Below are 26,823 nucleotides of genomic sequence, written 5' to 3'. Positions count from 1 at the left end.
TTCGCTGCCTCTCCTCCCCTCCAACCTATATATATGAAGGGGGCACCTCTAGAACACACACCAACAATTGTTAGCCGTGTGCGGCGCCCCCCTCCACAGTTTACGCCTCCGGTCATATCTTCGTAGTGCTTAGGTGAAGCCCTGCGCGGATCACTTCACCATCATTGTCACCACGCCGTCGTGCTGATGGAACTCTCCCTCGACACTTTGCTGGATCAAGAGTTCGAGGGACGTCATTGAACTGAACGTGTGCAGAACTTGGAGGTGCCGTACGTTCGGTACTTGATCGGTTGGATCGCGAAGACGTTCGACTAGATCAACCGCGTTAACCTAACACTTCCGCTTTTGGTCTACGAGGGTACGTGGACACACTCTCCCCCTCTCCTTGCTATGCATCTCCTAGATAGTTCTTGCGTGAGCGTAGGATTTGTTTTTTTGAAATTGCATGCTACGTTCCCCAACATAATTTACTATGTCACCCTATTTTGGGATTCAAAATTATTTCCTAAACCTTGTAGGGTTCACTCTGTTTTGCCAAATTTCAAACAAGGGTTTTAATGTTGGCATAGGGTCTTCGACCCTTTGGGTGTATCACATAGGGCAAACATAGTCAATCAACAAGCAATTCCTAGGCAATGTTAGTTGACTAGATAGCAAACAAAGGTTTTCTAGAAAAAAATTAATTCCCCGTGAATTTGTTTTTATATACCAGATTGGTGGGAAAATCTGGGATGTGACATATATCGATTATCCTTGTTACTAGTTTTGTTCTTTTTAATCGTATCTGTATTCCGGTATCCCATGATCTTAATCGCATTTGTCTGGCCAGACGTTAATGATATCGTAATGCCGAGTGGGCATAGAGAGTATCTCTATATCATTTGAGGAGCAAATCCCAATCTTGAACTATCGATACCGAGACATACGTTTTTAGTATACATGTAAGTTACTTTTATTCACATTCAGTTACAGAGTGACATTCGGTAACCCAAAGTAACCATTTGGTATGTTAGTATACGATATTCTCATGGTCTAGGAAACTACGTAAACCTTAACACTTTAGATTAAAATACTGATAACATGATAACGATGTGATCTCACAGTAATTCATAAGTTGGGTCTATAGAACTCCATTGTTATGGTAACAAGGTGTTCTCATTATTGATAACATCCTAACACTTCTCATGATCATGAAACCATGATCATCATTAATACATGAGCTAGTATTAGAGGCATGACTAGGGATCACATTGGTGTTTATGTTTCCACATGCAATTGAGTTTTCCTCTGAATCTCATATTCAAGAATCAATGCAATTATAGCAGAGAAATATAAACTTAATTGGAAATATATTAATAAATTTATTATTTCCCCTAGGGCATTTTTTTAACAACCTGCACTAGAGTCAATAATCTAGTTACGTAAGTTCTCTAGTACCAATGGCATTTTGCTATTGCACATGCTTTGCTCATGGTAAAGGCTTCGTTAGTGGATCTGATAGGGCTCCAGCCTCACCATATCCAGCCTCCAGGACTCCGCTTTGCTTCATCCAACCATGAAGGCTCCACCGTGACACAACCAACTCCAAGCAACTATCATCATATCATGAGACCCTTTGTACGACTCCGTGAGTTAGCCAGAGGCTCGGGGGATACACCCACCATGCGCACTATCGTGACCCCAGTGTCTACAAAGGGTGAGAAATTAGCAACACTTTGTAGGCGTTTTTGAAGTTAGTTCTCTAGAAGTCGACCATCTCCAACAAACAGACATCTCCAACAATAAGACAAGACCATAAGGTCGGACGTCCCGTGCACCTCACATGACTGGCTTTGGCTTCCCCTTTCGGGCATCTGAGCTTGGCATATCACACTATTTTGGCCCCACAGGAGAGCCGACATGAGGTTTTTTCTGCCTCTCAGAAGATAATGAAGGTGCTCCACCTGGCTTCACAAGACGTCCATAGGCTTTGGGGCTACTAACAAAATAGGTTACCGGAGGTATCCGACCTCCTGTGAAGTCCATTGTCAAATTGGTCTCGGGGTCCAAGTATGGTCCAGGCCCCTCACCCTGCCAGCGGGCCTCCTCCAAAAGGGTGCCTCCTTACTTTGGCGCACAAGACATGTACTTTAATAGATATACTTGGGCTACAAGCCATGTAAATCGAATCAGGCTCATGTAACCCTACCCCTTGTCCAACTATATAGGGGGAGGTAAAGGCCTCCAGAGTCGGCATCTAATCTCTCTCAAGATCTCTCATACGAGACAACACCAATATAATTTAGACCAGACATTGCAAAAGCAGGGTATTACTTCCACCGCAAGGGCCTGAACCTGAGTACATCCTCGTCTCGTCTGCTCCCAAACCGATCCTCCATATGTACTCCCCCATGAGCAACCCTACCATGGATCTGCCATTTTCTATACCGACAGTATCCATTTTTTTGTTATTTGTAGGTTCATGAGCATACCTTTTTAGTTCATTATTTTTATGTCGATTGTACACAATGTTCAAAATATCGGTCGATTCAATGATTAATTGGCTGATTTATCGCTACTCGATGGGTGACAAATAATATTATGCCTTATCTTTGCTATTTATTGTTTGGGCTAATTTATCGCTCTAACAAGCGATTTATCAGGAATCTAGCAATAAAATAGGCTCAACCCCCGTGGGTAGAAACCCCCAAACTAGGTCTCACCTTCAACAACCTCTCTAGAAGAACACCCCTATTCGACAAGGTATGATCACTTGGCCAGTGCTGGCATGCTTCGATTCACCCGCCACCACCACCACCACCATGTTCGCCTCTAGCGCCGGAGCTAGCCCCGTCTGAGTTGCCTGCCCTCTGTATCTGCCCCTCGTCTTCCACAATAGCTCAATCACCAACGCTCCCACATCGCCCCATCTCCCAACCCATCCAAGACCAGGAGAGAGATGCTGATGACTGGAGTGATCACCGCCGCTTCCCCTTCCTCCGGCAACACAAGAGTCGCGCCACCCTTCCTCCAGCAGCAAGACACCGATGACTAGAGCAACTTGCCGCCACCACCCATTCCTCCAGCAGCAAGACATCAACATCACTATCTATACAACGCGAGCGTGAAATATCCATGTCATAAGAACATCAATGGAAGACGATGCGGCAAAGCGCCCATTTGCTTATAGTAGGTTTATATTCCTGCAAGCCAAAGGACTCTAAGAAAAAATTCCTATAGAAATCCTATTCTATTCTATGAATTTGTATTAAATTCATAAAGTGCGAGAGGTGTTGTATGGTTTCTTTGTTGATGTATGGCTGGTGTGTCATTTTTGTGTTGTGGTGCTACTGGTTAGAAGGTTTGGTTGCCATGCCTACCGGATGTACGAAGAACTGGAACCTTTCTATTATCAGTTGCTGCTGTAGTGAAATTGAGGCTATGCCCTCACCGCCTCACATTAGTAAAAGAGAGAGTTAGATTTTTCCCTCATGTGCTCAAAAATTCGTAAGAGGGAAGAACCTGCAGTTCCTCTTATCTGTGGCGATTTTCATAGAAGCATTTTTTGGAAAAAATTCTAGGGTCTAGCTTTAAATAAGTGAAGCCCTAATAACCAATGACACAACACAACATCAAACCACACAACAAAGGAGAAAAAAACTTTGGATGGTACAAGGGTGCTCAAGAGCGGCAAGAATGCCTCAAAGACAAATAATCAGTCTTTAGAACCCTCAAACAGGTTCGGAGGACTGACATAGAGAGAAGGCCAACTTGAGAAGGAGACCAACCGTCAATGGAGGCCATGCCATCGTCATCGCACGAGTGTCCATCACAACAGAGACATCCAATTCCATTGCCCAAAGGAGCCTCCCTACTCCCTCGACTCGACTCAAAGGGTGCCATGTCGTTGCACGATGGAATTGCGCACCCTAGAGCCTAGATGGAAACTGACGCCAATACCCCAATGGGAGGCCTTCAGGCACAACCACCTCATCGAACCTAGCTCCCCTTGAGAGTACCACCATCGAAGCATGGAACCGTCAACATCCAAGAAATCCACCCCGACGACCAACAAATTTCGACCTTGCTTACGAGAAGCAGCCTCCAAGGAGGGAACGACACCTCAATGCCACCACCACCTTGTCCGGCAAATGCCAGATCAAGGATTTTCACCTAGAGCCTAGAGTGGGGGAGGACAACCCACGACACCGCCTCCAGGAAGGGGAACAATGCTCAAAAGTGTTGTGTCTCTGACACCAACACAATCGAGCAGAGCTTTCGCTCGGAACACGAGCCCCAACACTCAAGTTCATCAGCCACATCACGGTAGAGAGCGAATCATACGCCGCCAAGAACCAAATGAAGGTCGACACAATGGCCACGCCCGCACGATAGACGCCCCCATGTGAGCCACCTCGCCAGCCACACGGCCAAGGTAACACACCATCACCCATGCAACGACACCTGCCACAATGGCACCGCCGTGCCCACCTTCCAGAGCCACTGCTCCAATGATCGTTGAGATCCAACCTCAGCCATCACCCACATGGCGGGGGGCCAGAAACACGCAGTCGGTCGCATCCACGTGGAGACGAATCATGACATAGATCTAGATTGCCAAGGCGCCGAGATGGAGCAACCAAAAGGGAATCCGACGAAGGCAAGGCCTTGCCAATGATAACAACTGAGATAGAGGGCAAGTGTGTCAGTGATGCTAGCATTCAACGGCGGCCGAGAACACCATATGCGACCACCGGCCCAAACGCACTATTGCAAAAGGGCCTTCCATGGGACACACCGCCATCGAGGAAGGCCATGGGCGACTACAATGGGGCTTTCCGCTCAGACGAGATCCATGTCTCACCACTAGGAAGGGAGACGAGAGCATGCCAAAGAAGCAGAGAAGGGGAAGACAGAGGTGGCGGCGGGCCGGCGGCGACAATGAGGGAGAGGAGAGCAGAGGAGAAGGGAGTTGGGATGGCGGCGGAAAACACCCAGGAGCCGCATGAGAACTCGTCGGGCGCTAGGGTTTTCTTTCTGCATTGTAGAGGAATATGATGCAACTCTCAATGTATTGACTGGGTGCATATGCACATGTATATATAGTACATAGGGCAGTCATATCCTCAACTATACACAAGGAGGAAGACTTGGAGTACAAGAATACACGTGCTAAATACATATACTCAACACCCCCGCAATCGAAGCGACACCGTTGCTGACACAGAGACTGGACCGGAACTCCTCAAAAGACGCCGTGGGCAAGCCTTTGGTCATGATATCAGCAAATTGTTGGGAGGTGGGAACGTGTAAAACACGAACATGGCCAAGAGCCACCTGATCCTGAACAAAATGGATATCAAGCTCAATGTGCTTGGTGTGACGATGATGAACCGGGTTGGCGGAGAGGTAGACGACGGAGACGTTGTTGCAGTAGACCACTGTGGCCTTATCAACAGGACACCAGAGCTCGTGAAGAAGCTGATGAAGCCAGGAACACTCAGCGACGACGTTGGCCACAACGCGATACTCAGCCTCAGCGCTAGACCGAGAGACCGTGGGCTACCGCTTGGAAGACCACGACACCAGGGACGGTCCAAGGAAGATGCAGTAACCCGAAGTGGATCAGCAGGTGTCTGGGTAGCCAGCCTAGTCAGCGTCGGAGTAGGCGACAAAATCAGTGGCGGTGGAGGCGCGCAAAGTGAGACCAAGATTCATAGCACCATGGATGTAGCGGAGAATCCGCTTGACAGCAGTCCAGTGAACGTCTCGAGGAGCATGCATATGGAGGCATACCTAATGAACCGCATACTGAAGCTCCGGTCGAGTGAGAGTGAGGTACTGAAGAGCACCAACAATGGACCGTAGAAAGCAGCGTCCGGTGCAGGGGAAGCATCAGCAGCAGAGAGCTTGGCCTTCGTGTCAACAGGCGTGGCTGCGGGTTTGCAGTTAAGCATCCCAGCACGGTCAAGGAGCTCATGAGCATACTTCCGCCAATGAAGGAAGAAACCATCAGAACGGCGCACCACCTCGACACCGAGGAAGTAGTGCAACAGGCCCAAGTCCTTGATGGCGAACTCAGCGCGAAGACGGTCAGTGAGCTGGCGAAGGAGCTCACGAGTGCATGCTATCAACATAAAGGAGCAAATACGCCGTGTCGGTGCCCTGGCAATAGATGAACAATGAAGCATCGGAGCGTGTGGAGCGGAAGCCGAGTTGATGAAGAAACGCTACGATGCGCTGGTACCAAGCGCGAGGGGCCTGCTTGAGCCCATATAATGAGCGGGAAAGCAGGCACACGTGATCGGGACACGCCGGGTCAATGAACCCAGTGGGTTGCTGACAGAAAACCTGCTCCTCGAGATGACCATGAAGAAAGGCATTGGAGACGTCCATCTGATGAACCGGCCAGACACGGGAGATCGCAAGCTGTAGAACAGTGCGGATCGTCCCGGGCTTAATAACCGGAGTGAAAGTGTCGGTGAAGTCCACGCCGGGGCGTTGCTAGAAGCCACGAACGACCCAACGCGCCTTATAGCGGTCAAGGGTGTCGTCGAGATGAAGCTTATGCTTGAAGACCCACTTCCCGGTGATCACGTTGGCGTGCCGAGGTCGTGGAACAAGCTGCCAAGTCCAGTTTCGCTGCAAAGCGTCGAACTCCTCCTGCATCGCGGCCATCCATAGAGGATCGCGAAGTGCGGCCCGAACTGAGGACGGGAGCAGAGATGGAGCGGACATCGAGGCGGTGCAGACATATTCGTCCGCAGTGTAACGCGAGCTCGGGCAAAAGACGCTTGTACGAGGGCGCGTAACGGGGCCGATCCCGGGACCAGCCACGGGTGGAGGCCCAGCAGGCGTGCCCGCGGGAGGGACCAACCCATCAGACAGGGCCGATGTAGCAGGAGACAGCGGCGAGGCTGACGCAGCATCGACGACGACCGTGGGAGAGGCAGGTCGGGTCAGTGACGGGGCCGCGATGAAGGGCGACGAAGCCGCAGGGCCGAGTGAGGCCGACCCGGCTGGTGAGGGCGATCGAGGCGCGGGACCGAGTGACACTGACCCGGCTGGTGAGGGCGACCGAGGCGATGACGCGGCTGCAGGCAAGGCCGACCCATCGTGCGGAGGCATGGGAGGGGGCGTCAAGCCTGAAGAGGCAGCCACGAACGGCCCCGATCCTGAGGAGGTCGTGGCAAGCGGGGGCGTAGGAGCACCCAAGACCGGCAAAGAGCGATGGCATGGAGGGAGACCCACCGCGGGAGAGGAGGAAGGTGCCACCTATTCCTGTGCAAAGGAAAAAACAAGCTCATCAAAGTACACGTGCCGGGAGGTGATGACACGGTGAGACACGGGGTCATAGCAGCGATAACCCTTAGTGTTGGCCGGGTAACCAAGAAAGACACATGGAACAGAACAAGGAGCAAGTTTATGAGGTGCGGTGGCGGTGGTGTTAGGGTAGCAATGACAACCAAAAATTCGAAGGCCATCGTAGGAGGGAGGAGTGCCATAAAGAAGATGGTGCGGTGCATAGTTCCAGCGCGGGTGGCACGGTTGGAGGTTAGTGAGAAGGGTGGCGGTGGCGAGGGCATCTGGCCCGAACTGGGAGGGCATGTATGCATGGAAAAGAAGGGTACGACACACTCATTAAGGGTGCGTAGGATGCGCTCGATAGGGCCGTTCTGTTGGGAGGTGTATGGACACGTGAGACGAAACACGGTGCCATGGGAGGAAATGAGATGGCGAATGGTGAGGTTGTCAAATTCTTTACCGTTTTCGGTTTGAAGTGCGAGTATAGGCTGCCCAAACTGTGTGGAAACATAAGCATAAAATGCAATGAGGGCAGCGGGAATATCGGATTTCCCACAAAGAGGAAACGTCCACACAAAGTGAGAGTAATCATCCAGTATAACAAGATGGTAGAGATAACCAGAATTACTAGGTACTGAAGAGGTCCCTACACCGCTGTGAATTAACTCAAACGGAAAAGAAGCAACTATGGAGGAGGAACTAAAAGGAAGGCGAACATGTTTGCCTAACAGGCATGCTTCACAGGAGTGAGCGGCCGTTTTATTACATGAAAAAGAAAATCCTCTCATTATTTGATGAAGTGAAGAAGTGCTAGGATGCCCAAGGCGAGCATGCCAAATATCGACGCCGATAGAAAGAGCTCGAGGACCACCCGAAGATGACGGTGACTGAACTGGGTAGAGATCAGCAGGACTGTCACAACGGTGAAGAATCATCCTGGTGCGAGTGTCCTTAACAGAAAAGCCAACTTCGTTAAATTCCACAGTTACAGAATTATCACGAGAAAGATTACGAACGGAAACTAAGTTCATGAGATGAGGGGAAACAATGGCATTATTAAGAGAGAGAGAGGTCGAGAGTGATACGTCTCCAATGTATCTATAATTTTTGATTGCTCCATGCTATATTATCTACTGTTTTGGACATTATTGGGCTTTATTATCCACTTTTATATTATTTTTGGGACTAACCTATTAACCGGAGGCCTAGCCCAGAATTGCTGTTTTTTTGCCTATTTTAGGGTTTTGAAGAAAAAGAATATCAAACGGAGTCCAAACGGAATGAAACTTTCGGGAACGTGATTTTCTCATCGAACATGATCCAGGAGACTTGGACCCTATGTCAAGAAACAAAGGAGGAGGCCATGAGGTAGGGGGGTGCGCCTACCCCCCAGGCGCGCCCTCCACCCTCGTGGGCCCCCTGTTGCTCCACCGACGTATTCCTTCCTCCTATATATACCTACATACCCCCAAATGATCAGATACGGAGCCAAAACCCTAATTCCATCGCCGTAACTTCCTGTATCCACGAGATCCCATCTTGGGGCCTGTTCCGGAGCTCCGCCGGAGGGGGCATCTATCACAGAGGGCTTCTACATTAACACCATAGCCTCTCTGATGAAGTGTGAGTAGTTTACCTCAGACCTTCGGGTCCATAGTTATTAGCTAGATGGCTTCTTCTCTCTTTTTGGATCTCAATACAATGTTCTCCCCCTCTCTTGTGGAGATCTATTTGATGTAATCTTCTTTTTGCGGTGTGTTTGTTAAGACCGATGAATTGTGGGTTTATGATCAAGATTATCTATGAACAATATTTGAATCTTCTCTGAATTCTTTTATGTATGATTGGTTATCTTTGCAAGTCTCTTCCAATTATCAGTTTGGTTTGGCCTACTAGATTGATCTTTCTTACAATGGGAGAAGTGCTTAGCTTTGGGTTCAATCTTGCGGTGTCCTTTCCCAGTGATAGTAGGGGCAGCAAGGCACGTATTGTATTGTTGCCATCGAGGAAAACAAGATGGGGTTTTCATCATATTGCATGAGTTTATCCCTCTACATCATGCCATCTTGCTTAAGGCGTTACTCTATTTTCATGAACTTGATACTCTAGATGCATGCTGGATAGCGGTCGATGAGTGGAGTAATAGTAGTAGATGCAGGCAGGAGTTGGTCTACTTGTCTCCGACGTGATGCCTATATACATGATCATACCTAGATATTCTCATAACTATGCTCAATTCTGTCAATTGCTCAACAGTAATTCATTCACCCACCGTAAAATACTTATGCTCTTGAGAGAAGCCACTAGTGAAACCTATGGCCCCCGGGTCTATCTTCATCATATTAATCTTCCAATACTTAGTTATTTCCTTTGCTTTTGTTTTACTTTGCATCTTTATCACAAAAATACCAAATATATTATCTTATCATATCTATCAGATCTCACTCTCGTAAGTGACCGTGAAGGGATTGACAACCCCTTATCGCGTTGGTTGCGAGGAGTTATTTGCTTTGTGCGGGTACGAGGGACTCGCGCATAGCCTCCTACTGGATTGATACCTTGGTTCTCAAAAACCGAGGGACATACTTACGCTACTTTGCTGCATCATCCTTTCCTCTTCAAAGAAATCCAACGCAGTGCTGAAGAGGTAGCAGAGAGTTAGAGGGAAAACTAGCAGAACCAACATGAGATATAGGGAGACCAACACACCTTTGCCGATGATGATGCATGAGGGAGTGAAAGTAGGATAGATGGAGGATAGGTTACCCGGGTGAGCAGACATATGGGCAGTGGCGCCGGAGTCGATGAACCAATCACCACCACCACCGGAGGAGGGTGGCGACTGCTGAAGCGCCGCTAAGAGCGACGGGTCCCACGTGTCGGGGTAGGGCTGCGGGGGCGTAGCCCGTGCCATAGCCAGGGCGCCGTACGCGCCGTAGGGAGACACGACGGGCGGGGCGGGGGGGGGGGGGGTCCGCCGTAGGCGCCAAGTGCACCCGGTTGGGGCGCGGCCAGGAGGGCCTGGTGGGAGGCCGGGCGGGGGCCAAGGATGCCCAGGGCGGGGGGTCGCAGCACCGGCATGTTGTACGCATGTACGACCCCGTCCAAGGGTTGTAGCCGCCGGCCCAGGGCGGCGGGGGCTGCTGCCCGCCGTAGCAGGGCTGTGAGGATTGGCCACCACCTCCACCGCCACCTTTCCCTCCGCCTTGACGCTGACCGTCGCGACGATTCCCGCCGTTGCGCGCCAGTTGGGGCAGCTGCGGTGCCAGGGGGGAGCGCGTGCGGCGCGGCAACTGGAGGGCGAGGCGCCGATGGTGGTGTAGAGGCACCGTGGGAGAGGCCGGCGGCGAGGGCGGTGTGGTCAGCACAGGTGCGGAGGTGCTTCATCCGCCGCTCCTCAAGACGAAGATAGGCCACCGCCCGCTTGTAGGTGGGGTTGACCATGAGGGTGAGGTTGGACGCGGCGTTGTTGAAGTCCTCGTTGAGGCCGGCGGTGAGCATCGAGAGGAGAAGCTCATCTCCCACCTTGAACCCGACGTCGTTGAGCTCGTCGGAGAGGGTCTTGAGCCGGAGACAGTAGGCGTTGATGGTGGAGTCGTTCTGGTGGCACCCAAAAAATTCCTGCTGCAAAAAAACAATCCGTTGAAGCTTGTTGTCAATGAAGAGGCCATTGATCTTGGTCCACACCGTGTAGGCATCGTCCCTATCGTGAACGACGGTGTGGAAGATGTCCGGAGAGACGGTGAGGAAGAACCACCGGATGAGGGTGGCGTCGATGGCCAGCCAGTTGGCGTCGTGGTTGCCGGCGAAGAAGTTGGAGAGGTCGTCCACATGATCCCGAAGATTGTACTCACAGAATAGAAGATTGAAGTAGGTTTTCCACACATAGTAATTGGCGGAGGTGTGGGAGAGGGCGATGGAAACGTGACCGGAGAGGGGGATGTTGCGGATGTCCGCAGTGAGGGGCTCTTCGGGTTCGGTCCCATAGGAGGAGTCAAACGGGTTGCTAGGACCGGAGGAGGAGGACCAAGCCGACATACACATGCTAAATACAAGAAGGAAGACCCGGAGTACAAGAATACACATGCTAAATACGTATACTCAACACGTATAGAAACACTTCTGTCGTACGTACATTCGAAAGTGACGAACCAACATGTGGTTGGATGGTTAGAGGGACTGTGGTATCCAGCCCATCAGGATTCAAATTCTGGTGCTTGCATCTATTCCTGGATTTATTTCAGGATTTCCGGCGATGCGCATTCTATGTGAGGAGACGTTTCCGTCGACGACGAGGTGTCTATGGTGACTTTGTAAATTTCAAGATGATATGCCGGTTCAGTCTTTCGGAGGTGCTCATAGAGAGAGGGTGTGCGTGCGTGCGTTCATAGGGATGAGTGTATGCGCGTGTATATAAGCACTTGCGTCTGGATTGTATTAAAAAAAACATTCGGAAGTGTATACGTGCCTCCGGCCGAAGCTTATTGTGTGTTGGTCCAGAGAAGCAAAACATGTGCCGTGCAGCCGTCCGACCTTTCCAGCTCGGCTCCATGTTCCTTCTCTCAAGCCAACGAAATCCACCTGTAGGCGCACGCGCTCGCAGAGTTGTAGCCATCGCCGTTCGTCCTGGACTTGAACGGCCAACGAAAATTCCAAACTCCACACTCTCTTTGACGGAAAGGAAAACGGGCCAACAGACGAGGCGCTGCGGGAAACCGTCGTTGCTCCTTCCGCCGCTTCCTCGGCTCTTCGCCGCGCTTTCCCCCCTCCACCGCCCCTCTCTCTCTCTCCTCCCCGCGGCAACCGATCCGGCCCGGCCCGGCTCGCGATGCGGTGGAGGCCGCACAAGCTGGGGCTCTGGGCCGCCCTCCTCGCCGCGGTGGCCCTGCTGGCCGTCGGCGGCGGAGGCGGGGTGGCGACCGCGGCGGGGGCGGAGGAGGCGTACGCGACGCTGCTCTACGGGGACGAGTTCGTCCTGGGCGTGCGCGTCCTCGGGAAGTCCATCCGCGATATGGGCACCCGCCGGGACCTTGTCGTGCTCGTCTCCGACGGCGTCTCTGACTACTCTCGGAAGCTCCTCGAGGTATGCGCGCACATCTGTGCTTCAGTCGACAAGTCAGCAAAACTGGTACTATGAGCTTGCGTGCTGATCGGTCCTATTTGTTAGTTTAATGTTGGACCGGGCCAAGATGGAGCTCGCAGCTTATGTTTCTAGTTTGAACTTAGGCTCGTCTCTCTCTCGTACTTTAGTAATTCACTTGTGCAGTTGTGCTTCATCATGATGTAGAATCAAACAACTGTGTGTGCACTGTGCAGTAATGTCTCATTGGTGCAGAAAGCTCACGGATAGAAATACAACCCATCTCAATTCTCAATTTTACTTGCATTTTTGAAGCGCATGCTTTGGCACTTAGATGCCGAGTGCATCTATCTTTTCCTCCGATATGTGTACTGTGGTGTGAAGATGGAGTGTTAGAGCTGGGAACAAACCCTGTGAATTGTGACTGCGCAATATTGGTGTACTGAGTATGCTGATGAAGCAAACCCGTGTTACAGGAACACAAGTAAATATTTGACACATTTAGTAGGTCTAAGGAAATCTGTTAAAAGGAGATATGGTTCTATTTGTGTCAATCCCAGGATGAGTGTAGCAGTCATTAGTACCACTATTTAGAGGGAAGACTATGATGGTACAAATCCATCCGCTCTGAGAGACTTTATGGGATTTTAGGTTCATTACTTCATTTGGTAGATTGTGGCTGTGAGGGCATTTTTATTTCTTTGTAATCCAATCTTTGACTACAGTAAGATTAAGGAGTACCTACGTGTTATCATAATGAATACTTCAGCAGATCCCCGTCTGATTTGCTTTAAATCATATTCCCCACCCACACAGTTTCTACACTCTGTGATCAGGGTCTTAAGTTCACTTGCGTCTATGGAATGCCCTTTTAAGTTATAATGAGGAAGCTTAGGGCATCTCCAAGGGGAAGTCATTTAATATGGGTCACCAAATATCCACGGGCATGTCCGGACGTGTCCGCGGACAGCTCAACCATCCAACCGTATTCATCAAATCCGGATGAGTAAATTGCAAAAAACCACCATAATTGGGTCCAAGTTATCAATGCTTCAGGAAAAAACCACCAGAAAACATGCATTTTGGTGGGTGTTTGATGACTTTTGCACAATTGTGGTGGTTTTTTTTTGCAATTTACTCAATCCGGACTGTAGGCCATGACTGACAGTGGGCCAGGCTGACCGAGAGGGGAAAGAGATGACTAGGACACATGGGCTGTAGGAATATGTGGTCCAACTGACAGTGCGCCAGGCGGACATCTGGACTCCCGCAAACCTCCCCTCAATTTGGTGCCAGTTTGTAGGATTTCAGACTTCCGGACCAGTCCAGACCGATTTGGTGACCCGGTTTGGATGGCTAAAAGTGTCTGGACTGTGACCCGCGTTGGAGTTGCCCTGAGAGCTTGAGAGGTTGTAGGGATAAGACACTGGAGGAGGGGTTGTACTGTACACTTTGGTGAGTGATCAGGTGCTGTGAATGGTGGCAGGGAATAGACAGAGAAACTAGGGGTATGGTAATGCTCTAGGAAGTGACTAGTCGTTCTTGTTCTTGTTTAAGACTCGGATTGTGCAACACTTGATACTTTATTGATACTCTCCTGTGGTAATTTGAGAAATATTCTAGAATCTACATCCCTCCTGTGTCTTCTTTGCTTTTTTTTTTGAGGGAATCCTGTGTCTTCTTTGCTATGCATATATACATATATACATGGGCCTCATGGGCCTAGCTCTAACACACAAAGTTGATCGCTTACCTCTTATCACACCAAAGCTTCAATAGTCCTCCTCTTGGCAGCCTTAACTCTGATAGCAGACCGCACGATCATATCATCTCACTCAAGCATAACGTAGCTCATTACTCCCTTAAGCTGTTTACAGGGACACTGCTGCTTGTTTCTTGCTCCTCTAGGATACTAGATTTCTACCAGCAAAACACAAAAAATATGTTTAATAACACGCATGGGCGCACACGCAATATCTTAGCTCTTAGGTTATATTATGTCAGTGGTTAGCGATTCAGAGTATGCATAAAAAATAAAAAAATATCGAAAGGTTATACCTTAAATACTGCATCATTAGAGCTTTATGTGCCTAAAACCTCCAGGGCCATCCACTAACTGGAAATGGGTCCTAAGTGAGATACGATGTGGACCCTGTTATAGTTCTTTACTTTGGAATTTGACATGATTTTTGGAGGCAACTTCACTCAGCAGACCAAAGAGACCCAGCATTGTCTTTATTTTTTGTGACATCATTTTTTTTCAAATTCTGTTGCAGATTAGTACCCACTTCATTTTTGATATATGACAGGCCGACGGTTTTATAGTGAAGCATATAACGTTGCTGGCGAATCCTAATCAAGTGAGGCCAACAAGGTTTTGGGGTGTGTATACCAAATTGAAAATATTCAACATGACTACCTACAGAAAAGGTATGCTTGGATAGCATTTTTTCTACCCTTTCATGAATTTTCTTATTTTTTGCATATCTTTTTGGTTTAATTAGATATATGCTATTCTGATTCAGTTTTAGTTTGTTATTTTTTATTATTGTGACACAACACGTTTCTCATAGTTTACTGTTTTCCAGTTGTTTATCTCGACGCAGACACCGTTGTGGTGAAAAGTATTGAGGATCTTTTCAACTGTGGAAAGTTCTGTGCAAACTTGAAACATTCTGAGAGAATGAATTCTGGAGTAATGGTTGTTGAGCCATCTGAAACTCTTTTCAAGGATATGATGAACAAAGTTGACAGCTTACCTTCTTACACGGGAGGTGAGTGCATTACCGTACTTATCGTGCATGTTTTTCTTGCTATTTTGTTTCCCTTTTTCTTTTTGAACTACTCCCTCCGTTCCGAATTACTTGTCGCATGTATGGATGTATCTAGATGTAATTTAGTTCTAGATACATCCATTTCTGCGGCAAGTAATTTGGAATGGAGGGAGTAGGCTTGAGTAACTCATTGCTCTATATTTGTCCAACTGAAAATTACCCTGCACCTTCTGTCCTTTGGAACATGGTATGTCAAGGAAAGCAGTAGTCCTTGTTTGAGTAATTGAGATGAACAATGTGAAGAAAGTGCTTTTGCTACTCAATATTTGTATTACTTGCTTAGAGATTTCTGCATACTCTGGGAACCTCTTTTCCCTCAATCACGTGATGGTTGGAGCTTTTAGTTAATTTAGAGGAGCTGTTGGTGCTGCATATGTACATATGTGAAATGTGTTTGTTGTTGTCCTTTCTGTTCTACCCTTATCATTTTTTTCATGTTTTATATCTTATAACACTGAATTAGTATATTGACTTGATCATGCAGGAGATCAAGGTTTTCTCAATTCGTATTATGCTGAGTTTGCCAATTCCCGTGTTTATGATCCCAATAAACCTTTAACACCTGAACCTGAGACGCAACGCCTCTCCACATTGTACAATGCTGATGTCGGTCTTTACATGCTTGCGAATAAGGTTATACTCTATGCACTCACATATTGATCATATATTTGTTTTGCATTCTCTGATACCGACAGTGTTGTTACTACCCTTCCCCGGACCCTGCGCAAGCGGGAGCTACATGCACCGGGCTGCCCCCTTACTATTACATTTTTTAGGAAGCATGACATTAGGAACCCTGTATACTCAATCCATCATTCAAGTTTTTTCTCTTCTCGTGTTAACAAAGAAAAAAAAATCTCCTAGAATTCTAGTAATACATTTGAGATTATCTTTTATCCTGGAGTATATTCGTATATGTTAACAATACATTGAAAAGGTTTTTATTCGCTAAGCATTTCATGTTTTGTTTGAAGCCTTCTATCGTATCTTATTTGAACCTTCTATTATACTCCCTCTGTAAACTAATATAGGATCTTTTAGATCACTAAAGTAGTGATCTAAAAAAATCTTATATTACTCCCTCCGTCCCATAATATAAGACATTTTTGCAAGCTATATTAGCTTGCAAAAACATCTTATACTGTGGGACGGAGGGAGTAGTTTACAGAGGGAGTACTTGACTAGAGGTATTGGAATTATTATTTTCACTAAACATTAGAATTAGATAATGTTCCACTCCTTGAATGGAATGTTGCGTTAAAACTGAAAAAAGAGAGTTTGTATCAAGCTCTCTTGATGTAGCACACTAACACAGCTGGTGCTGAGTTTTGTTCGATTCCTTGAAAACTAGCTCTTTTTACTATATCTTCTACCGGTTCTCCCTTTCAAATTCAACTTGACCTGGGTTCGAATCCCCACTTCCTCCTCTATGTACTCCCTCCGTTCCTAAATATAAGTCTTTGTAGAGATTTCAACAAATGACTACATACGGAGCAAAATGAGTGAATCTACACTCTAAAATATGTCTACGTACATCCGTATGTTGTAGTCCATTTGAAATGTCTAAAAAGACTTATATTTAGGAACGGAGGGAGTATATGCCAAGGGGTTTCTTCCCCTTCAGCCTTCATTTAAGTCTCTTCGGAAAATTCAACTTAACCTAAAACTGATCGAACCTAATTTCTGACTTGGTTCGAAGGATAACACCTACTACCTCCGTTCCTAAATGTTTGTCTTTCTAGAGATTTCAACAAGTGACTACATACGGAGTAAAATGAGTGAATCTACACTCTAAAATATGTCTATATACATCCGTATGTAGTAGTTCATTTGAAATCTCTAAAAAGACAAATATTTAGGAACAGAGGAAGTATTATTTTGGGAAAAACATATGGAACCAAGTTTTGGTTTTCTGTTTTTACGTATAACAGTATGATTGGAAGCATCTCACCTGTTGATTTTCCAAATCCCGGCCCTTTCCTGTGGATCTGCCTACTAGCAGTAACTGGCTTCCTAGCAGCGGTTCTTCCATCCCTGTTTTTGAGATGGCCTTGTCTTATGTTTCTGTAGAGCTTGATTAATGTACAAATTTGGCATTAGTGCTCAAAGCACCAATATTTCAGATTTTGACACAAACTTTTCAATATCGCACTAACACTATCACGAGATTTAGGACACAAAATCCTTATGTGAATTTGTTGTCACATACCATTGACGCCCGCCTGTTGATTATTTGTGAAACTTACCTTCTTACATTTGCTTCAGTGGATGGTCGATGAGAAAGAACTTAGGGTTATTCACTACACACTTGGACCTCTTAAGCCGTGGGACTGGTGGACAGCTTGGCTTGTTAAACCTGTAGCTGTATGGCAGGTAATAAGCTACTTCTTTTTGACGGGCTAATAAGCTACTTCTCGTGTGGTTCAAAATGAAACGTTAAGTAGCAGCATGATACCAATGAACTTGTGTTATTTATGGTTGCAGGATGTTAGGCAAAATCTTGAAGAATCTCTTCCTGGAACTGGTGGAGGGAAAAACCCTCGTGACCAGTTGGTAGTCAAAATTCTCTTCATTCTTCCCATTTGCATGCTGTTATGTGGTTATTATGGATCATGCTTTCAGGTTAAAGTCCTTTTCTTGCTGAAAATATTTCCTTTAATTTCATAGATATTTGCACTTAAAAGCTGATGCTTGTTTTATTTTTTTTGACAGACTAATAAGGAGCTGTTGAGTATGAGAACTCTGTGTGCTTTTGCTAGACAAGCTCGCTACAAATACAAATCTGAAGAGGAACTTCCGTCTTATTCAACAGTTGGAGTGGCTTCATCTTCCTTTGGTATATCAAATCAAAAGGTTGGTTCCTTTTCAACTGTAAATGGTGGATTGTAATTCTTGCTACTAAATAAGTACACAATGGTGTCTTGCTATAGGTATTGAGTAAAGTTAAAGAATATAAGATGGCCATTATTGTCCTATAAGAAAACATTTTTTTATCAATTTTCGCTAGCCACTTTTAAGTAGTAGCCCTTTACGCGCTGTTAGTAAATGGTGTCATGCTAAACAGCTGTGGCATCAATATACCATTCAAACTTCTTGTTTATGATAATAATTTCGTCTATTGAAAACCTGTAGATTCATATGAATGGTAAGGTTTCGTTTTCTTAAACAAACTATTCAAGTGTTCACATGGTCACAGACAGAGGAGCTATCTTTATACCGCTTTCACTATTTATATTTAGTCCTGACTGCTCGCACGTATCATATTTCATTCCATCTTTCTAGTAAACAAGGTTACATTCATGACCATATCTTGATGACTTCTTAACTCTCGCAGGTATCTACTGGAGCACATCTGAAGTTGCCTTCTTATTTTGGTGCAATCGCTGTGGCAGTCTGTTTCATGTGTGCATTGATATCTCTTGCATTTGCCTTCCTTGTTATTCCACGGCAAGTGATGCCATGGACGGGTTTGCTGCTGATGTTCGAGTGGACCTTTGTGACATTCTTTTTGTTGTTCGGGAGCTACCTTCGTTTTGTATACAAATGGGGAAGTTTTAGTGCAAATCAAGCTGGGTATGGCAGTTTGGATTTATCGGAGAATCATACTGGCACAGGTACGTTAGCTTCTAGAAATTTCGTGTCAACTTATAGTTTCTTGTCCAAGCTGAGCTAACGGACGCTGTGGTCTGTTTGCAGGCCATCAGCAGAATACGTCTGATTGTGACACAACTTCAGCTTTCTATTGGATGGGGATGGCTACCATCTCTACGATAGCACCATTATCACCAACCGTCCTTGGCATAACTGCCATTTTTGCAAAGTAAGATAGTAGGTGGTTTCTTGTCTATGTCTATGCTTCTTCATTTCAGGGTACGACAAAATAATTTGACTGTAACTTGGAAATTCTTTTAGTCCGCTTCCAACCCGTCGAAACTGTACTAAGTTGTGATTAAATTCAAAATGTTTTCTGGAAGTTGCTCCTGAGCATGAGATATCTTAATTGGCACTTCGCCATAGGACTTTTTACATGGACAATTGCAAGCTTGCAACTGTGATGTTTATGTTTTTGTCATGTGTTTGTACTGTCTTAACAAAATTCCATTTCCTTTGGCAGACTTGGGTTGATGGTAGCGGGTGGTGTGGTGCTGGCGTCATTTATGACATACGCTTCGGAGCATCTGGCTATGTCCGCCTTTGTCAAGGGTCAAAGAGGTAGATCGAAAATCCCCGAGAGGTAGAAGCAATTTTTTGTATTATGTGTTCCATGTGCCCATGTTGTATCATAAGTCTGTAAACACAATGTTCTATGATTCATTTATTAGTAGAAAAATGCCCAGGAAATTGGATAGTTGCACTCATGTGCAACTTTAGTTTTACAAGGTGTATTTCTTCTTTTAACTCTAGCTCTCGCAGCGAGTAAAGAGAATGGCAAAGCGACACAAAACACACGCTCGACAGGAAACAAATCAAAGGACAGCCAAACAAAGGTAAAACAAACCTAGTGAAAAATCAAAATGATCGAACAAAGTCGTCACCCCCCTAGAGGGTTTCATTTTTTCTCTGGCGGTGGTAACCTGGTCGAGAGTGGTTTCTCAGCTGATCTCGTCCTGCCTCTCGTCCGCAGTTTGCCTGGTCTCTCTCGGTTGATTGGAAAGGAAGACAAATTCGAGGCGACATATGGCAGACGATGTAGAAGCTAGTGGCTATTGCCAAAGTACACACAAAGTAACTAGGGTTTAGCCAGGAGGGGGCATTGTTCGACCACATGTGATCTGCATGGAATCTGGCATGGGAGGTCACCCGGAAGAAAGTGGATGGCAATTTGTTTACATTCCAATTCGATTGCTTGGCAGATTGGGGTAAGGTGTCGTAAAGGGGTCGTTGCTGTTTAGGAACCATGCCTTGATCATACACGAATATGACGGGCTCTCACACCCTGGTTGATAAAGCTTGATAAAACCACGGTCTGGACTCAAATTTACAAGTTCCCCGGCAACTTTTTTGAAGGAGGCAATAATTAGAGGTATGGCTAAAGGTATTGTTGAGGTTAAGCCGTTAAGGAGGTCCAGATCAAGCTGAGCTTTGTAGGGCAGTTCGTGTTGAGTTAAGGTGAAGTTGGATATTAACACGAAGTCGAGCTGTTTTGTGTCAATAACGACGGATCAAAAGTAGGAATTTTTCTAGGTATGAGAAGCTGTCGATTTTGTGGTAAATGTGGACCGATTGAGCATCTATATCAAGAGCGCGGATCGGGTGAGCATGATCAGGCAAGCTTGAATGGGGGAGATTTCATTATGGCTAGTGGAGGTAGAGGCCGTGGTCGAAGCAATGGCTATGGGCGAGGTGGTCGAGAACAAGGGAGATGGAGTGATCAAACTGGATGGGTTATGGCTGGCAGAGGGGATATTCAAACCCTACATACCAAAAAAGGCCCGCGGCCTGCTTTATATATAAAGCAACGATCATCAAACAAACCAACACATACAACTCACCTCCACAACACACACACTCAAGACAAGATACAAGGGTGTATAAGAACAGCTAAACCAACCCATCCACTCCAAGCAACTACATGTAGGTAGAGAGAGCACCACTTGGAGTCTCCGAAGACCTCAACTGTGAGCGAGTCACCGTGAAGAGAGGAAGCTGTGCACGGCGAGCCGAACATTCCAAGGCGGTGCCTTCATAAAGGGCATGCCACAGGACTGTCGCCACCGCCTGATCCCGAGATCAAGGTTTCCCTCGGAGCAACCGAAGCATGTAGAGGAGCTGCGACGACGCCTTCAAGAAGGAGGCGACACCCATAGGCGCCGGCGCCGCCGGCTTGGCAAAGCCAAAACATGTTTTCACCTCGGGAAGTCCTCAAAGTCACCGAGGCGAGGCACAACAAGCCAGGCCCGCCGTACCCACACCTTCGGCTATCGCACCCTGACCACCACACCGCCCGCACTGCCATGGAAACCAGCTCCCACCCGAGCCGTGCGCTCCGCCCATGAGCCCACGCCTCCTACCTCTAGGGTCGCCACCCCGACACCCATGACCCCAACACCATCCCCAACCAAAGCTTGCAGCCATGACCGGTAAAGAAAACGGGCAGGAAGGCACTCCTTCCCCACCCTTGGACGACCCCCAGGTCTAAGGCCCACCACCGGGTCGCCTGCACGCGGCCACCACCGCCGCGTCCTGCCCCGGCCGTGCAAGGACGAGCTCCTCGGTGTGCCACTAGACGGGAGGCAAGGATGGTTCTGCGGCCCTCCCAGCGCCAGATCCATCCCTCAACGGTGGCCATCGCTTGTAAAGGTCCAACCCTATACCGCGACATGTGCAAGCTCAGCAGGGAAAGGATTGGAGCCACTCTCGGACCGGCGTCGTGATTGGACAGCAAGAGCCCCCACCAGCGTCCGCCATCCACCTCCAGCATCCACACAGCCAGACGACGAGGTGCAGCGGCGACCAGAGCCGTCGCATGCCGAGCTCCCGCACGTGCGGAGCCACCCAGGCCACCGCTAAGCCCGCACCACCTGCAGCGCAACCGCCGACAACAACCGTAGCCACCTTTGTCGCCGCAGAGCCGCCCGCGCGAGCACCTGCCAGGCGTCGCCACCCCGCTCCCGGATGCCACGCCGCCATGCCCCTGCACACGCCGTAGATACAAATGGGATGAAGATGGAACTTGATGCGTATGATCACGAGCGTGGAAGGGGGAGCTTTGGAAACTTATATGATATGAACCCAGTTATATGCAAGAGGCTTGCAATTGTTTCTTTAGCTAAGAAGCTACCAAATAAACAGAACGAATATCCGGAGAAGAACAAGAAGGTGGCTGCTATGGTAGTACCTTTTGAAGATGTCGATAATGATGATAAAGAAGTTGATGGTGATGGTACACCCTAGAAGTCATTTCGCAATAAGAAGTGAAAGATTGGTGGTGGGGACAATGATATAAGTCAAAACAATGAGATGTCAGGGAGCAATAAAAAAAATTAAAATTGGAACTGCCAAAATAATGAGATATCAGAGAGCAATAAAAAATTAAAAATGGAACCGTCACGGGTTGAGCTCTGCCCGAGCAGTTCGTGCGCTTCAGGTACATAAGCAAATACAGTCGGATGTAACTTTCCTGTTCGAGACACATTTGTCGAAAGCTAAGGTGGGGAAAATTCCGAGTTATAAAGGGTTCCATCACATGCTCATTTATGAGAGTGATTTGAAAAGTGGCGGTCCTTTGATGTTGTAGTGGAATCATGTGAAAATAACCGACTTTGCTGAGGCCCATCTGAGAATTCAAGGGAAGAACATAAAGAAATCATGTGGACCTACATGCGTTGTTCAACATCCCATGGATGGTCCTAGGGAATTCAACGAATTTTGATTAAATAGTGAAAAGGAAGGGGGGCAATTCAAGACATCTCAGGTTCACGGAAGCTTTTCAAGATTGCTTGGGTCGGTGTGGCCTAATGGATATGTACTATATTGGTGATAGGTTTACTTAGAGAAGAGGAAAGATAAGAGAGAGGCTTGATAGAGCCATCGACAATGTGGAATGTGCCGTTGATCTTATGATCTAAAAGTAGTCATGGAAGCTTGTAGATAGGAGGGTTGTATCCGAAGGGATCTCGGCGACGATGATGATGACACGGCGGTTTTATGTAGGTTTAGGCCCATTTATGTTGCTTTGTGATTCATGCTCATGGGTAGAGTACGTGGTTGATGATGTTGCATTCGTTTTCAATCGATTTTCTAGCCGGGTTTTCTTCTGCAGTTGGGCCATGGTCGAGTACTAGCTAAACAACATTTTTTTACCTAAAAAGAAAGAAGCTAGCATATTCGCGGGACGCGCGGGATTCTCACCAATCATGTACACGAAAGCTGTGAGCCAACCCATTTGGTCGGTTATATTAATTCGGACACAAAGGGCTGGGTTGACCGAGTCTGTTTTTTTTAAACTAGCTAAAAAATGATGTAGAATTTCAAAAAACTACGGAAGAACACCGGCTAGAAAATCGACTGAAAACACATGCAATACCAGCCAACCAGGTGCTCTACCCACGAGCACAAATCACAAAGTAATAAAATGGACGATACCAGACTTAACTGAAAGCTAAAGAGATAAGTTGCCTCACAAATCAAACCGGTTAGTCACACCTGCATTCAAAAAGACACTATCATCCCCATGCCGTATGTTGCGCATTGCGCCGGCCCTACGATGAACCCTTCGCTGCACACCGGCGCCTTGGAGTTTCCACCCCCTTTGTTCCTTCTCCCCGCATTCAGCAAGTTCATTGTCTTGTACATGCACATGCTACAAGATAGCCACATGCAGCTATACCACCCTCGTATCTTGCTATTGTTCCCATTTGGCACATCTAGACAAAGCAAAGCAGTAAGCCGGCTTTTATACCCCCCTTGCTCGCCTATGACTTGGCTCACATTCCCTGTACACACACGATCGAGGGCCGTCTTGAATCTTGCTTTGCACCGGCCAACAAGTGTGGACGGGGGAGACGGCGCGCGGGCCATGGCACGGCAGCAGCTGCAGGTGCTTCACGCGCTGGACGTGGCGAGGACGCAGAGGTACCACGCGTGGGCGGTGGTGATCGCCGGCATGGGCTTCTTCGCCGACGCCTACGACATCTTCTGCATCACCCTGGTCACCAAGCTCCTCGGACGCATCTATTACCAAGTCCCGGGCCAACGAGAGCCCGGGATGCTCCCCCGCCGGATCGAGGCGGCCATCAACGGCGTCACCTTCTGCGGCATGATCGTGGGCCAGCTCTTGTTTGGCTGGCTCGGCGACAAGGTCGGCCGGAAGAAGTTCTACGGCAAGACCATCATGCTCATGATCATGGGCTCCTTCCTCTCCGGCTTGTCGTTCGGGAACACGGCCGACGGCGTCATGGCCACGCTCTGCTTCTTCCGGTTCTGGCTCGGCGTCGGCATCGGCGGAGACTATCCGCTCTCCGCGACCATCATTTCCGAGTACTCCAACAAGAGGACGCGCGGGAGCCTCATCGCGGCCGTGTTTGCCATGGAAGGGTTTGGCATCCTCGCAGGTTGCATTGTCACCTTGGTCGTCTCCGCCACGTTCCAGGCGCGCTTCGACCCGCCGACGTACGCGGAAGACCCCATGGCCTCGGTCCCGCCGCAGGCTGACTACGTGTGGCGCATCATCCTCATGGTGGGCGCCATCCCAGCCGTCTTCACCTACCGCTGGAGGGTGATGATGCCGGAGACGGCGCGCTATACGGCGCTGGTCGCCCGCGACGCCGAGAAGGCCGCGCGCGACATGTCCAAGGTGCTCAAGGTGGAGTTCAGCGGCGAGCAGGACAAGATCGAGGGCTTCACCAAGGACAGGGACTACGGCGTCTTCTCCCGCCGTTTCGCCCGCCGCCACGGCTGGCATCTCGTCGGCGCCGTTGCGTCCTGGTTCGTGCTCGACATCGTCTTCTACTCCCAGATCATTCTCCAGGAGGAGATCTTCAGGGACATCAAGTGGATCCCCGAGGCAAACAGCATGAGCGCGCTCGAGGAAGCGTACCGCGTCGCCCGTGCACAGGCGATCATCGCGCTCTGCGGCACACTACCTGGCTACTGGTTCACCATCGCCTTTGTGGACGTCGTCGGGCGGAAGGCCATCCAGTTCCTCGGCTTCACCATGATGAAGGGTCTCATGCTCGTCGTCGCCGGCTTCTACCACCAACTGACGCAGCCTGGCCGGCGAATCTGGCTGGTGGTCATGTACGCCTTCACCTTCTTCTTTGCCAACTTCGGGCCCAACAGCACCACCTTCATCATACCGGCCGAGATTTTTCCGGCGCACGTCCGGACGACCTGCCACGGGATATCGTCAGCGGCAGGCAAGGTCGGCGCCATTGTCGGGACGTTTGGCTTCCTGTACGCCTCGCAGAGGGCGGACGGCAGCAATGAGACGGAGACCGGGTACCCGTCGGGCATCGGCGTGCGTGCCTCACTGTTCGTGCTGGCCGCGTGCAATGTGTTGGGAATAATTTTCACCTGTCTCCTGCCTGAGCCGAACGGGAGGTCACTGGAGGAGGTGTCCGGCGAGCCCATCAACGGGGAGGACGCAGATTTGGGTGATTCCAAGGTTCTTCCCTTGTAGAACCTGCCTGCACGTAGGCTGTGTGCACCACTCGATGAAAAAGAAGCTGTTTGAATGTGTTTTGTGCTGGGAACCCGGGATTGGGATTAGATGCATTCCAAGGACCCTAGGTACACTGCGTTTGACAATTATCGCGGAGGGGAAATGTGAATTAAGAGGAAGGAATTGTCGAGATTAGACTTACGATTTCTCATTTTACTAGTAAGCATGCGTGTGCAACTTATGTTTTGATCGACACACATAGTTTTTTTAGGACAAATACACATGGTTTAGAACCAATTCAATTGGACATATCACAAGTATGCAAGCCAAATGTGCACACATCAATACTATTCTAGTGTCTCTTCTTTCTCCTGATGCTTGATATTGTTTCTCCTCTTTGATATTGATCACACCACATCTTCCTCCACAACAACTCCTATCACCATATGCAACCACTTGTGCTCCTCTCGAGGCCCATCTTTGTTCCCTTATTGTTATGTCTCCCACCTTGTTAGCCACAATAGAATCTTAACCGTTGATACAAATTTGAACGATGAAAGAAAAGATGTAGAAAGAAAGAACATACATAATTGCAGCATATTTGACAGCCTTTCGACTTGTGTAGAATATTCCTTTTCCTACTCATTACATGCAAAGAAAATGGTACTCAAATTTGCAACTCATTACATGCAAACACATAGGAAACAACAAAAGCTTATCAGTTGATCACTAAAATAGAAGTACTGAAATATTCTTTACAGATAGCATCAAATAAATTCATCCATCGTACTTCAAGTAATCAACATCAGCTTATTACACATATGTAGTCAACAAAAGTCAAGACTAGTCAACCAGAGTCTAAAAGGTCAATAATAGTCCAAGCAAGCTCCCATAGGTCCAGGCAAGCCACCCCAGTCAACAGTAGTCCAAGCTGGATTTCAAGGTCAACAAGTCAAAAGAAAAAGATCGCGTAAAAAAATAAGTCAAAGGAGAAGGCAAGAGTAAAGAAACTCAAGCCCCCCCCCCCCACCCAATGATGTAGGGATTCTCCCCTCAATGGGGGGCAACCCACCTCCTAGCCCAACAAAGAGCACACACATGGGCCAAAGGACGGAAAATTACCCCCCTGCTTACTTCAAGGGTAGCCTTAGAGCATCTCTAGTAGACCCTCAAACCGTGCCATCCAGCATAATAACCGTCGGTTTGCGGGACGGAGCACGTAAACCCGACCCGAATAGATCCCCAGATCGGTCGTCCTGGATTTTTTTGGGATCCTGAATCTGCAAGCCCATTTCCTCCATATCTACGGGATTTCACCCGATTTTGTCGGTCCCGTTTCCTTTGGTGCGAAAGCATTTCCGTAGGCTTCACTTCCCGCCACCACTCCCTGCCGCCGCCGTCGCACATCCCCGCCAGTTCTTGCTGCCCCCTCGGCTTCCCCGCGCCGCATCCATTCCACCAAGTTTCACCACAGGGGTGGTCATTTGTTTCCGGGGCTCGCGGCCGGCGTCGGTGCCATGGAT

General features: G+C 48.2%; 2 protein-coding genes across 2 annotated transcripts; both read left to right on the top strand.

Moving 5' to 3' along the window:
- Positions 1–11,913: 11,913 nt before the first annotated feature.
- On the top strand, positions 11,914–19,574 carry LOC123127728 (inositol phosphorylceramide glucuronosyltransferase 1). Its single transcript, XM_044547542.1, has 10 exons — positions 11,914–12,367; positions 14,674–14,794; positions 14,953–15,138; positions 15,683–15,831; positions 17,464–17,571; positions 17,683–17,820; positions 17,911–18,051; positions 18,533–18,812; positions 18,895–19,018; positions 19,313–19,574. Exons 1-10 carry the CDS (start codon positions 12,113–12,115, stop codon positions 19,434–19,436), a joined length of 1,626 nt encoding a protein of 541 aa, XP_044403477.1. The 5' UTR covers positions 11,914–12,112; the 3' UTR covers positions 19,437–19,574.
- A 4,070-nt stretch (positions 19,575–23,644) lies between these two features.
- On the top strand, positions 23,645–25,602 carry LOC123130685 (probable inorganic phosphate transporter 1-4). The gene has a single exon (XM_044550507.1). The coding sequence runs from the start codon at positions 23,717–23,719 to the stop codon at positions 25,316–25,318; it is 1,602 nt and encodes a 533-aa protein (XP_044406442.1). The 5' UTR covers positions 23,645–23,716; the 3' UTR covers positions 25,319–25,602.
- Positions 25,603–26,823: the final 1,221 nt, after the last annotated feature.

This window comes from Triticum aestivum, chromosome 6A (genome assembly GCF_018294505.1).
Source record: "Triticum aestivum cultivar Chinese Spring chromosome 6A, IWGSC CS RefSeq v2.1, whole genome shotgun sequence".
Taxonomy (NCBI): Eukaryota; Viridiplantae; Streptophyta; class Magnoliopsida; order Poales; family Poaceae; genus Triticum; species Triticum aestivum.
Note: the sequence above shows the minus strand (reverse complement) of the source record. Positions and strands in the feature narration are given on the sequence as shown.